This window comes from Embiotoca jacksoni, unplaced genomic scaffold, assembly GCF_022577435.1.
Source record: "Embiotoca jacksoni isolate LCO1_2020_lvr unplaced genomic scaffold, fEmbJac1.0.p SCAF_78, whole genome shotgun sequence".
In the NCBI taxonomy this organism is placed as follows: Eukaryota; Metazoa; Chordata; class Actinopteri; family Embiotocidae; genus Embiotoca; species Embiotoca jacksoni.
This window is the reverse complement of record NW_027185434.1, coordinates 1123311-1135551: the sequence shown is the minus strand read 5'-3', so window position 1 is coordinate 1135551 and position 12241 is coordinate 1123311. Positions and strand designations below refer to the sequence as shown.

Here is a 12241-nt window from a genome sequence, read left to right as displayed (position 1 = left end):
ACTTTACGTCTAGCTACCATCAGTGAGGCTGCACTGTGTGGTGTGTAGGAAACAACAGGAACATGAAGCTGCTTGGAGATGCTCTTACAGCCTTGAACATGCTGCTCTGTTATTGTTCAGTGACGTGACCACAATGGGCCTCATTCACTAACAACACGTGTACACAAATCTATGCTTAAACCGTGCATACAAACATTTAACGCACAAATCTGGGATTCATCAATATTTTCATTCCTGAATGTGTTCTTACTCTGTGAACGGATTCAAAATGACCTCGGAACATGCGTACGAACAGATGTTGACTACCTGGCCATCTTAGAAAATGTAAACACACCTTTTATCAATGTAAAAGCTCGTGAGGAAAGACTTTTTTAATAGTGATCCTTTTCTTCCTCCTCAGATGTCAACTTATTTTCACTCTCTTCACTTCACCGCTTTCTTCATGACAGCTCTAGACAAACCGGTTTCCTTATATGGTGAAACGGGGGCGTGTCAGTATGCTAAGTGCATCACACGGACACACCCATGTCAGCTTACAATGATTGTGATTCACCAACACACGCAAGGTGGTGAGAACAAACTTGACCGCTGCACACGTGTCATGAATCCCACGGTGATTATGCGTGCACACTCACTTTGTGTACAAAGTAAGAATATTTGTAGGCACATATTAGTGAATGAGGCCTAATAATACCAGACAGCAAAGTGAACACTGTTCTCCACTTAAACAGGCTCAATGACTAAATACAACACAACATGTTGGATACTAATTGGAGAAAACGGTTTGAAATATCACTAAAACACAATTAATTCTAGTTTTTCTGGAGGTACTAACAAGTCTGTCGATTTTAGAATCATCTTTGGAGAAGAAGAAATTATTTATCTTTGTTCACACTTTCTCTGCTTCAGTCTGTGACAGACTGCAGAGATACAGGAGACAACAACTTTTCAAGAGGAATGAAGCATTTTAAATGAGCTGTTATGGTACCAACACATTCATGCAGGACTGAAATGAATATCACAGCGAGAGACTGACGGGACTTCCACTGGAAGAAAACAACAGACAGACAGTATAGCACCAATTTGAAGTAACTTAAAGTCTTAATACAGTCACGCCCACCCACTCACCCCGATGTTGAGGAAGAACTTGCTGTTCACGGCCCAGTCGTACATGCCCAGACAGTCGTTGAGGACCACGGTCTTCCAGGGGTCGGCCATCATCTCCTCTTTGGTCAGGAAGTTGTAGCGAAAGAGCTGCTTCACCCTGCAAGTGTTCACCTGGAGTTTTATTGTCTTCACGTCAAACAGTACAGTATGTGTGAATTCAAAGTGGCTGTGAACACTGAAGGTGCTGCTGTGTTGATACCTGAGGAAGGTCAGCTCTCTCATTTTCTCCAAGGGGACGTCCTCACCGGGCTGACGGGCGAACAGAGGATCGTTCTCCAGAGTCCTGAACACATGTTGCTGCAGCACCGAGCAGAACACACTGTTATTATTTCTACTAATTCCTGTAAAAAGACCTTGTTATATATTCAAGGTTACTTATGTTCTCATCGACACGTTAAGATACAACCATGGACTTATCAGAACCACTGTTCCCACTGAAGATATAAACAGTGTAAACAGTGATTTTAATTCTTTAAATGATAGATACTGTAGAGGAAGCAGCTTAGAGGGGAGATGAAGGCAGTTGTATTAGAAACGTAAAGAACCTACTGATACAGATGATGTGTTTCATGTCAGGACTGAACTATGAATGTCACATTTTACACCAACAGTGAAACAGTGATGTCCTCAAAGGCTCCGACAAAATGGAAACCTGAACGGAGACCTAGCTGTGGTAACAGTGATAACTGCTGATGAAGATCATGTGAAATGATCAAAAGTCCAGGAACAGCAACTGAATCTGAAGGTGAGAGTGTTTCCACAGCAGCAGGACTGAGTTCAGTACTAATTAAAGACTGAATCAAACACATGATCCCAGTGACTCTGACAACTATTCACACCTACAATCATCAATCAGGTGTCAGTGGGTGGAGCCTGAGGAATAATGCAGCTTCTTTCTCCAACAGAAGTAGTTCCAGTCAGAATCTTTCACATCCTACACTCAGTGCATGATTTACTGAAGGCCTAACCCTGATCTACTAACGACGTGCAGCGAGGATTGCGTCTTTCAAATGTGCAATTTAACACACGTTGTCCATTTTGCGTGTTTGCCTGCATCATATGTAATATTGGAGGAGCCACGAAATACCAGCAATTAAAAAACTTCTTCAACTCAACATTTCTCTGGGTCGTTCCAGCGTATCTCTGCTTGGATCTCCCTCCAGTCCTGTTATTCAGGTGAGCTGTCACATCCTGAATGAGTCCTGCAGAATTCACAGGTAGCTTCATCAGGTTCACGAGACCTCCAGGAACTCAATGAAACATCAGCTGCTCATCACAGAAAGATCTGGACCTGCTGATCTCTGTCTGTTAGAGGATCTCATCCACCGTCCTCCTCTTTTATTTACCCACGTTTTATTATCAAGCCTTTTTTTTGCCTTTTTGTTTTTCCCCACAGTATTTACGTTCTTGCTGATAATCTCCTATAAAGCATTTTGTTCTTGGTATATTTATTTTTCTTAATTTCAATGGAATCAGATTTCTTTTGCGGTCGCTCTGTTTTCCATTGCTGGAATCACTTTAAATCACAAACCCTGATTTAAATACAGATTTCACCTGATTTCAAAGACGCAATTACTCAGTAAATCACCTGCAAAACGGGAGCAAAAAAGATTTGCTAACTTTTTCAAGGAACACGCAATTTAATACCTTTATTTGAGATCTTAGTAAATCAGACCCTCAGTATCTTCACCCGAGACCACCTGAGACCACCTCAGACGTGCTGAGACCTCCTGAGACCTCCTGAGACCAATAGACAGTCTGACCTTACCTTGAATGCCAGTATGTCCTCTCCATCTATGAAGAGACGCATGTCCTTCCAGCTGAAGGACGCTCTCTTCCTGTAGACGTCCAGCGGGCCACTGGGGAGGTCAGACACTTCACAGTCCATCGTCTGGTGTTCTGACTGAAGAGGTCCACCCTGCAGGACATGGGGCGCTCTGATCTGTCTCAGAGGAAACGAGAGGCAATGAGGACGAAAAATCAGACTATTCAATTAATAAGAGTTAATCAGTGTCTATTATAATAATTGAAGCACTGTACAGCAGGGGACAGACAGCAGGCAGCAGGGGACAAACAGCGGGGAAAGACAGCAGGGGGCATACAGCCGGGGACAGAGAGGAAATGACAGGGACTGTCCGTCCTCTCCTCCTTGTTTCACAAGTGCTACAGGACGGAAACATGAGCATCTATGGAGACATTCAGTAAACAGACAGAGACACGTTGTCCAGTCTCACCTGTCTGCTCACACGGTTCACTACAGACGTGGGTCAATAATGCAAATACATTTGTGATGGAAAGAAAATAAGATAAGTTTTATTTTCTTTGCCTGTGGTTTAGGAAGTTCCTAGTGTCTCATTTACAACGTCTTTTATGACGTCCATATGTCCTTATCTTGTGACCTACAACTGAACTCAGATGTAAAGGGAATGGGGTGAGTGTCAACTGCTTGTCACACTGTATAAAAGCTGCCCTACGGAGGAGAGACGTTGAGCAATGCTGGACATCCTTCTTTGAGTGTACATGTATTTGCTCCTTCTTGCAAGAATAAATGTCCGATGTGTTTGATTTTGAATCCAGCCTCTGAGTAATTTTTCTAACATAATTGGTCCTTCGAGCCGGATCCCAACATCTCCTCCTCTCTCCGGACACAGCCTGAAACCGTGCACGGGGGAGTCTGGGACTCCTGAGGAAAGACCTCCGCCCTGTTTCTTTATCGAAATAGTTTGGACATTGGTGAGGCCAGGACTAAATGGAGAGAGGAGGGGTGACGGGATCCTAGAACAAGGCTGATTCACCATCAAACATCGGACACCCGGGTAAGACATTTTTTTTTGTTGTACTAAAGAGTTAGGTCAGGGACCTACTAAAAAGTCTGAATAGACTAGGTAAACTAAAAGTCGCGCGTGCAAAAATAGGTCAGGGACCTACAGGTAATTAAGTCAGGGACTTAAAAGATAGGTCAGGGACCTACAAAAAAAAACTTCCGGAGTATAAAATAAATAACATAAAATAAAACTTCCGGAAGATTAAATAAATAGATACTGTGAGTGTCCAGTTGACAAACTGGTTAGCTCATGGATAGAAATAAATAATAAATAAATAAATAAATAAATAATAAATAAATGAATGAATAGATACTGTGAGTGTCCTACAGTGTAAAGGAGAGCCGAAACACTGTATAAAGACCAGTTGCTCGGGTGAACTCCATACAAACTGGTTGGCTCACAGATAGAAAAAATGGGATCATGCTGTTGTAAGATCGAAGAGATACCTCTGGAGGGAGACGTAAAACGCATGCACTCAAAAGGTGCGGATAACATAAAATATTTGAAAAGAGAAGAGGAAAGTTGAAAAGAGAAGAGGAAAGTTGAGAAGAGAAGAGGAAAGTTGAGAAGAGAAAAAGTTAAAAGGGAGAAGAGGAAAAGTTAAAAAGAAAAGAGAAGGAGAAGGAGATGGGAGAGATTAAAAACAAAAAGGCGGGAGAAGGGAGTATAGCTTTTAATGCACCAATACTATATCTAAGAATTGAAATACATTTCTCCCGGAAAAATGATGAGGATGATGATTATGTGGTACAAAAACGAACCAACATGGGACCGTGGCCCAATCCTCCTCCATACCCTAACATGGGACACGTCCCGGTAACAGCTGATCCGCCCGTTCCGCCTATTCCGCCTCCGGCTGCTCAGCCAGCTTCTGTCTCCGAACCCACGACACCGTCACCAAACTCCATCCCCTCTACTCCAACCAGAAGGAGGAAGCGAGGTGAATGGAGAGGGGCTGGCGGCCGTGGGGGAGGACCACGAGAGACAGGTAACGACACCTGCTATAATTGCGGGAGGAATGGACACTGGGCAAGAGACTGAAGGCGGCGGAGAGACGGGAGGGGCGGAAGAAGCAGAGGAGGAGACGGTTGGCGGTCGCAGACGGGTTCAGCATGACTAACCACAACCACTCCAGGATCAGGTCATACAGAAACACACACACATTCACATGATTCACAGACACGGACACAGACCCAACTAGAAACAAAAGATGAGGATGTGTTAAGAGATAAGTACAGTTGAAATACTCAAGATAAACCTTTTGTGACTCTACTGATAGAAGAGATTGAAGTCAGGAGCATATAGGTCGCTTATTAGGAGTCTAGACAAAGGACGTAAGGAGGCCATTTTAAAGGCACCAAAACCGGACAAAAAGACAAATGATGTCATTTTTAGGAATGACACATTTCTGTTGGAATTGGATTCCAGATTATGCAGAAATGACTTCCCCACTGTCTAAACTCATTTATGATGACCCTATGGCTGCCCACGATAAAATACAATGGACACCAGAAACAGAAAACGATTTTGAAAAATATGAAAAAAAAAATTGTCTAATCAACAAAAGATTTTTGCTGTTGAAGACCTTTGCCCTAGACAATGAGATAAAAAAATAAATAAAAAAAAAATAAAAATAAAAAATCAACAGTGGAAGACAAATAAATCACAACAAAAAGACGATGATTTATGAAGATGACAGGAAGGCAAGATGATACTCCAAAAAAGTTTATATAGATATGCGGCCTTTTGAGCCATGGGATAAACCATGTCTCAACAGGAGGGATGGTATCTATAATAAACTAAGCATTTACAACATATGGCTTTACAAACCACTCAAAATTTTTTATTATATGTGCAAAACATAACCCCCAAGGAAACATGAGACCCACAAGAGGCCGGTTCCCTACACCAGAGTATCCAGTCCAGCATCTCTGCATGGATTTTATTGAATTAACACCATGCAAAGGAAAGAAATATTGCCTGGTTATCATCGACACCTTTTCAAAGTGGGCAGAAATATTCCCAACTAAATCACCGGATGCATTGACTGTAGCAAAAGCACTGACAAGGAACATTATACCACGATTTGGAATACCAGAAAAGATATTTTGTGACAACGGGACACATTTCGTGAACAACATTATAAAACACCTAGCCACAGCTTTCGGGACACAGTTAAGACATTACTGCTCATACCATCCACAGTCAGCAGGCCTAGTGGAAGAACTAATGGGACAATCAAACTAAAATTGAGAAAGATGATGGCGGAGACAGGGTGGAATTGGATGAGATGCATTCCACTGGTAACATTAAATATGCATATTCTACCCAGCGTAAGAGGCATCTCCATTTGAAATGATACATGGACATCCCTATCACATGCCACAACTTGGACCTATTGTGGACAAGAAAGAGCCCACTGACCAGACGACTGCAGACTACATGGAAAAAACGTTAAAAAGAAAAGATATTATGTCTTCTGTTGTCCCTCCTACACAGGTGGTAGAAAACCAGTCGATAGACCTAAAACCAGGGTACTGGGTTTTCATAAAGGTGATAAAAAAAGAAATATTGGAGCTCTGCCAGATGGGAAGGAGCTTTCGAGATACTCCTGGCTACCCCAACAGCAGTTTGGATTGTTGAACAGACCTCTTGAATACACCTCAGCCATTGCAAAAGGATGAGACCTTTGCCTGAACCACATAACACAGGCATACCAGATTAAGTAAGCCGACATTTCCCCTGTGGTGAAGTCTGGCTACAAAGGGAGGTGATACCAATAGGGGTACTTGTCTCAAACCAGTGAAGAAACTAACAACACCCTGGCGAGTAGGTTCTGGTGAGCTTATTTTGGTATATCTGTGGATGGGCAGTTCAGTTACAATGAATCAAGGCAGCATCACATGGCATCCATTCAGGAGGATAGGACTCTGTGGCCCCAGAGGAACCTTTGTTTTCTGATAGTCACAGCTCTGCTCATAGTACTCCCCATATTTTGGTACGAAGCCAATATAACATACCTGTTAATCAGACATCAGACGACAAGACCGCAATAGGACCTCAGGCTACTGACAAAGTTCGCCGCACTAAAAGAGCATTTGTAAGGGCTGATGGACAATTTGCAAGGAACAAAAAATCAGTACCGGGTACAGGGAGCATTAATTCTCACATTCATGGAAGGGCAACAGGCCAGTCTAACATTTAACGCATGTGCGGTTCTTCCCTGCAAGGGGAAAGACCGCAGCTTAGTTTGGTCAGACAAATATCTGTGCATGGTAGCATCTGTACTGACCTAAAACAACAACTGTCTCTGATTAAGGGATCTACCGCACCAGGTTGTCACGTACAAAACTGCAACACCTTAATACTGACACTGAAGAATCCAAAACAATGCGACTCCAGACTGTTAGTACGAGGGGCAGATGTATCTGGGGCAGATCCAAAGGGCTTAATCCGGATAAATATAGTACAACCAAACACCACTGTACCCCGCCAAAGCGTTGCGAATACGAGCTCACACGTAGATCCTGTAGTCCGACAATTGAAAATCACTAAATTTACAGATGTGGTGTCACTAGAGACGAGATATGGTGATACCAATATGTGGCTACAGTGGATGCAGTACTCAGCTCAGATGATGGGCAAAGCCGACTGCATTGGATGCTCTGAGGTACGCCCACTTTTTGGTCCTATACGCGAGACGCCGTTAAGGGCCTCAGCGAACAGCTTGATGCAACGAGTCTTATAGCTTGGCAGAACCGCATGACATTGGACATGCTGCTGGCTGACAAAGGGGGCATATGCAAAATGTTTGGCTCTGTATGTTGTACGTTTATTCCTAACAATACAGCACCAGATGGATCTGTCACCAAGGCTCTACGGGGTCTTACCGCCCTAAGTGAGGAACTTGCTGTAAATGCTGGGATTGATGATCATTTTTCCAGGATGATGGAATCTTGGTTTGGTAAATGGACAGACCTATTCCTCGCCTGTTTCAATTATAGCAGCCATACTTATTATTTGTGGTTGTTGTTGTATCCCCTGTATCCGAGGATTGATCTAAAGACTAATCAATGTTACATTGACTAAACAGGACATCCTTTATATGCGAATTTCTACAACTGACCAAACGTGCGAGGCTACTAACATGACACCGATTCTACCTACGACTGAACCACCACCCCCTTATGAAGACGTATTTGTTCTCCTCCCTGGAGGTCAGGACATGTTCTTAGACATTGATGTGTGACAAAATAATGGATCCCATGCTGAAACTTGAGAGAAGTAGCAATGGAGATGATGAAGTGTCAATGACTGAAGTCTTGTTGAACAATACTCAACAACAGTTGTGTAATCAATATGATTTTCCTCATGATGATTCTTTTATTTTTTTGTAAGTAAATGTTATACTTTGTATAAACAGGAGGGATATGATGGAAAGAAAATAAGATAAGTTTTATTTTCTTTGCCTGTGGTTTAGGAAGTTCCTAGTGTCTCATTTACAACGTCATTTACAACGTCTTTTACAACGTCCATATGTCCTTATCTTGTGACCTACAACTGAACTCAGATGTAAAGGGAATGGGGTGAGTGTCAACTGCTTGTCACACTGTATAAAAGCTGCCCTACGGAGGAGAGACATTGAGCAATGCTGGACATCCTTCTTTGAGTGTACATGTATTTGCTCCTTCTTGCAAGAATAAATGTCCGATGTGTTTGATTTTGAATACAGCCTCTGAGTAATTTTTCTTACAATTTGAATTCCAGGTGTCCATATTTTGACATATTGTGTCAGAGAGATTTTATCATCACTGTGGAGCAGATTAATAATAAAAAAAAAAAATCTGTTAATGAAACACTGAATGTTTGTCTTTTCACCGTTTGGTCCACAGAGGACAGACAGCATAGGGCACAGTCAGATGACACAGTCAGAGGACAGAGTCCTCCCTGAGGCACTGTAAACAACACTCAAACCTTTGGTCAGGACAAAGTGACTGTTGAAGAAACATATGGCAGTAAAACAGGTTGACCAGAACATGAAGCTACATCTTACACTTAAAACAAGCTTTAAACATATCAATATATAACTAAAAAAAAATAATAATAATGTCAGTAAAATGCACATGTCCACACAAATCAATATCTCTAATATGTAATTTCAGTTATACCTCAATATAACTGTTTATGTCCTTCATTTCACAGGTTTGAAGGCAGTGACCGACAGGCAGCCGTTTATTATTGACCACGTGGAAGTGAAGCAAAGGTCAACCCCCAACAGAACTGAATCTTTAAAGTTAAAGTTTAACCACCAGGAGACCGTGATGCGATTCTACAGAAGGAGACTGAAGTCCATCTGTTTGTTGTCAGACGGACCGTCTTCGGTGTCCTCGGTGTCCTCCCAGCCGGCGCTGCAGATTAATAAGCCGGCTAGTTTTACTGATAGTCACCGTGAAGCTCGTCGTCCACCGACAGTTATTGATCCAGTAAGTTCAAATCTATCAGGACACTTCTAACTTCACCGAAGCTGTTTTCTGTCTGTTACACACACTGTGAAGAGACTTAACTAATATCTCTCAGAGGACAGAAGGACAAACTTCTGTGTGGACACTGTCTAATGTGGAGTAATGTCTTACCTTCCCAGCTGAGTCTCCTGTTACTGTTACTGAGGCCGTCTCCTTCCTCGCCTCTGATTGGTCAGCGACAGGTACCTCTTTCCGGTTTAGTTCCGACGGCAGCAACAAGGACACTTCCTGTCTGTGCCCTCCAGAATAAAAGAGAACCTTCTCCGATCATTTTAATTGATGAAAAAAACTCTTTAGCCTCTGCAGTGATAAGTGCAGATCAATAATGAATTTATATGACACAAATCAAATATTAAGATTAAATGGCCTACTAAATTATCGTGCTGTGCGTAAATAATATTTTAAAATGTGTTTGCATTTATTCTGAAGGTCTGATGTTTTTTGATGTAACTTTATTCACAAACTACTGACAGATTTCACATTTCTATATTAAAGGGGAATAATGTAACTCCACATAAACCATTAAGAAACAACATGAATGAACATATGGGAGCAATATAGAACAAAATAATTAGAGACAAGAAAGTGACTTGAAAAATGTTATGGGATGGAAGTATTACAGTTTTTCATAATCGCTAAGACACATTTCTTGAAACCTTTCACACTTTTCTCTAAACTGTGAGCACAAAACCCAATCTTCAAACTACATTCACAAAAACTTTGACTCTTCTTGCAAAATCAAACAATCCCCTCAAAACGGTTTCATTTGTGATCAAAACCAAACTATGTTGTCAGATCATGCTGCAAGCCTGTCAAAATTAAAACACTGCTGAGCAGTCATTACACTGCATCAACAAATAGAAAACACAATGTTCAGGGCATGTAGCTACAGAAAAAATTGTGTTTACAATACAATGAATTCATTTAGAATTTACAAAAAAAAAGAAAATATTTCATAACTCAGTGGAATCAGCATGTTCGTACAGTAAAAGGTTTAGTTGTGGAAAAGGACAAAGACAAAATGTAATTGAGAAGATGTTCGGTTGGAGGACACAGTCAATGAGCCAAATGCTGATTGTTCATTCCCTCCAAATTTTCAATATGTAACTGCTGTTCCTCACTGAATTTAATAATGTTGTTTTGAAGGACCACGTCAACTCTTACTGCTGGGAGACCATCAGTGCCCTTCCACCCTCACATGGCAGCCTAACTATTCTACACAAAGTGAACGCGTAGTTACAAAAATATACATTCAACACCATACAAACAGTGATGGACTTTATCTCCTTCATAAGTGATGCACTGAAACATCTTTATATACAGTTTATGCTGTAAACTTGCAATACTGTAACAGAAGAAATATTTACATGTTGTCTTCTCTGAATCTCTCACGGTGGAGAATCTGCTGATGTTGAGTTTTACTCTTCGTCCTGCTTCTCTCATCGTCTTTCCATGAACAACAACATGGTTTGTTACAACAGCTCAGATTTCATCACAAATCGCTTTTTTTTGTCTTGCTCTTCTTCGCCCCCTCCTCTTCCTCCATGTGCCCCCCCATCTCTTACACTCACTCTTCCTGTGTCTCTCCGATAGCTTCTGTCAACAGTCTGTGAGCGCTGAACCGGCTTATATTGGTTTCATCACATCATTTGCAAAAAGTGTTATCGGTTTTGAGTCGTTGTGTTTAAGCTCTCACACTTGTGCTTTAATTGTGTTGAACTTTTTCTACCTGTGGTCACTATTATGCATCACCGTACATCACAGTGAAAAATTTGTTTCAGTGAGTGAGAAAGTGCTTAGAGTTTTGCAAAAAGAGCCAATGACATCTGAAAATTGTGTGTAACTCAGTGAACATTGTTTATGGTGATTGATTCAATAAATGTGTTCAGGCTGCTGAGTGTTTGGTTCAGAGATCGTTGTTCAGCTTTTAGAGATTCCAAAAACTGTAATGTTTGTGTTCATGAAATGCTGAAGATGAGTGAGCTGAGGATTGTACTCTTTATCACTGAAGGACATCAGGAGTGTGTGAGAGTGTGTGTGAGAGTATGTGTGAGAGTATGTGTGTGTGTGTGTGTGTGGGGGGGGGGGGGGTTCTTCATATGAAAATAAAAGGAGCCACCTGACTGAACAGTCGATCAGATGTGATGCTCAGAGCACACTTTGAAATATCAGAGGAAGAATCACAGCGACCTTTGACCTTTACAAACTTCTTCAGATTATTTTACTTTGTTAAAATATTTTTGCACAAATGGAGGAATGTTGGTTGAAATGTAAACATTGTTATCCTCAGTGTGTGTAACTGTGTTCGAACATGCATAGAACCGTGTGTGTGTGTGTGTGTGTGTGTGTGTGTGTGTGTGTGTGTGTGTGTGTGTGTGTCAGACGGCAGTGTGCAGCGGGGTTCCTGTGGTGTGTGTGGGGGAGGGGGAGTGGTCAGAGGAGGAGGACAGGGAGTGGGTGGCAGCCTCTCTCTGCAGCTCCTCCACCCTCCGCTGCAGCTCTGCTCTCAGGATCAGCAGCTCCTTCAGAGTCTGATGGACCGGCACCTGAAACACACAACACAGAGTCAGGTGGAGCGAGCGGCGCCGAGAGTGAGGTCTCAGAATCCCTCTACACAGGGTAAATCAATACGTTTCTAGACAACTGCTCGTGCACATCATGGAGCACAGCACCGTGATGTGCATGGAGCAGCAGAAAGATAAAACCCTGATGAGTAACTGGTACAAA

At 42.0% G+C, this 12241-nt stretch overlaps 2 protein-coding genes across 8 annotated transcripts in view; both read right to left on the bottom strand.

Moving 5' to 3' along the window:
* The window catches only part of acox3 (acyl-CoA oxidase 3, pristanoyl), a 29934-nt gene extending 20244 nt beyond the window's left edge, over positions 1-9690 (bottom strand). Inside the window, exons 1-4 of the mRNA XM_069177918.1 lie at positions 9626-9690; positions 2936-3109; positions 1367-1464; positions 1129-1264 (exon numbers count right to left, since the gene is read on the bottom strand). Coding sequence (XP_069034019.1) covers positions 1129-1264; positions 1367-1464; positions 2936-3055 — 354 coding nt within the window. The 5' untranslated portion in view covers positions 3056-3109; positions 9626-9690. The remainder of the gene's footprint in view (positions 1-1128; positions 1265-1366; positions 1465-2935; positions 3110-9625) is intronic.
* A 254-nt stretch (positions 9691-9944) lies between these two features.
* mtmr1a (myotubularin related protein 1a) overlaps positions 9945-12241 on the bottom strand; it is a 14913-nt gene continuing 12616 nt past the window's right edge. For 6 of the 7 annotated variants that reach the window (XM_069177919.1, XM_069177920.1, XM_069177923.1 and 3 more), the window contains one exon: positions 9945-12060. In XM_069177919.1, coding sequence (XP_069034020.1) covers positions 11893-12060 — 168 coding nt within the window. In that variant the 3' untranslated portion in view covers positions 9945-11892. The remainder of the gene's footprint in view (positions 12061-12241) is intronic. The other variant, XM_069177925.1, reaches the window with a different exon arrangement.